General features: G+C 41.4%; 2 protein-coding genes across 8 annotated transcripts in view; one reads left to right on the top strand and one right to left on the bottom strand.

The window, feature by feature from the left end:
• Window positions 1-806, top strand: part of LOC128879650 (proton-associated sugar transporter A) — an 8,027-nt gene extending 7,221 nt beyond the window's left edge. For all 7 annotated transcript variants that reach the window (XM_054128986.1, XM_054128985.1, XM_054128989.1 and 4 more), the window contains exon 10: window positions 94-806. In XM_054128986.1, coding sequence (XP_053984961.1) covers window positions 94-324 — 231 coding nt within the window. In that variant the 3' untranslated portion in view covers window positions 325-806. The remainder of the gene's footprint in view (window positions 1-93) is intronic.
• Window positions 807-825: 19 nt separating this feature from the next.
• The window catches only part of LOC128879921 (uncharacterized), a 1,586-nt gene continuing 1,053 nt past the window's right edge, over window positions 826-1,358 (bottom strand). The window contains exons 4-5 of the mRNA XM_054129490.1: window positions 1,027-1,233; window positions 826-965 (exon numbers count right to left, since the gene is read on the bottom strand). Of these exons, the coding sequence (XP_053985465.1) occupies window positions 855-965; window positions 1,027-1,233 (318 nt within the window). The 3' untranslated portion in view covers window positions 826-854. The remainder of the gene's footprint in view (window positions 966-1,026; window positions 1,234-1,358) is intronic.

The following is a 1,358-nucleotide window of genomic DNA, read 5'->3' on the forward strand; positions in this document are numbered from 1 at the left end:
GTGTGAGTGTGAGTGTGAGTGTGAGTGTGAGTGTGAGTGTGAGTGTGTGTGTGTGTGTGAAATGTGCGTGTATTAAATTAGTTGACTTTATAGTTCGAGGTGACAGCCGAGGGAGAAGCCATTCAAAGCGAAGGAGTGCGCGGCCTTGGGACCGACGTTGCCATCGTTTCCTCCATGGTCTTCCTGGCTCAATTCTTGCTCTCGTGTTGTTTAGGCACGATCGTTAGTCACGCAGGAACCACCACGGCGGTGGTGTGCGTGGCGAGCACCCTAGCAGCTTGTGGAGCCATTTCTGCGACGCAGGTCATGTATCTGGATCTCTGAACTCGATTCGGATAAGAGAGACACACAGCTCAACGGTAATCTTGTTTGTTCTTCCCCTCGACGTCGATGTATAGTTGGTGGAAGAAACGTGACGTGATATTTCAGGTTATGTCGAGAAATAAGTTTGTTAACCCATTGTCTACCAATGTTCTATTTAGAAACACCATACAGAGAAAACGTATGATAATACTTTCTTGATAGTATTTAAATTTCGATTTCATTTTACAATGTTCACGCAAAACAAATTGAATTACTTTATAATTTCAATCAGTCTTTTGGTTTATAACCAGTCTACGAATTTAACTTAATATCGTATTTTATGACTCATTCGTGAAAACAAGTGCTTATTCGTGTAATAAGAATACCGTGTTAACGATGCACAAATAATGGCGCCATGTATTTATAACACGCCGTGAAGTTGCAAACTTTGTGTCGTCAAAGGAAACTTGTAAATAAATGTACCTTGTATAAACGCAATAGAATCCATAGATAGTATGCAGACGCGTATGTATATTTTAGTATAAAACAGATCAGTTGTTCGACTGCCTGTTGCAAACCGAAATGGCGGCTGCGACATCCCTGAAGATCAGTCGACTTAAGTCCAGGATGTACCTCCTAACGTATTCGTCCGCAACAAGACCCTATCAAATTTTTAATGAGATCTATAATTAAATGGCGATCGAATGGTTGCGATTCTCGTACCTTTACTATCTCGTATTCTCCGTTCTTACAAAACACAGGATGCGAGAAAAATATTCCAGCTCGAATATCGTAAGAGTGGTCAGACAATACCCCCATGCACGTCCACTCATTTTCAGGTGTACCGTTCCACAGGAATTTACAATGGTCAGCTAATCCATACGCCATCGATCTGATGTACCTGGGTCTGTTGGCGACCTTACGCATAATCTAAAATCAAAAAGAATATAAAAATTAAAGAGAGAGTGTACGAAAAGCTCTGGAGGTTATAAGGGACGCGACACTAGTGCCGCCCTGTAGGAAGAAAAGAATATAAAAATTAAAGAGGGAGTGTA

This window comes from Hylaeus volcanicus, chromosome 7 (genome assembly GCF_026283585.1).
Source record: "Hylaeus volcanicus isolate JK05 chromosome 7, UHH_iyHylVolc1.0_haploid, whole genome shotgun sequence".
NCBI lineage: Eukaryota > Metazoa > Arthropoda > Insecta > Hymenoptera > Colletidae > Hylaeus > Hylaeus volcanicus.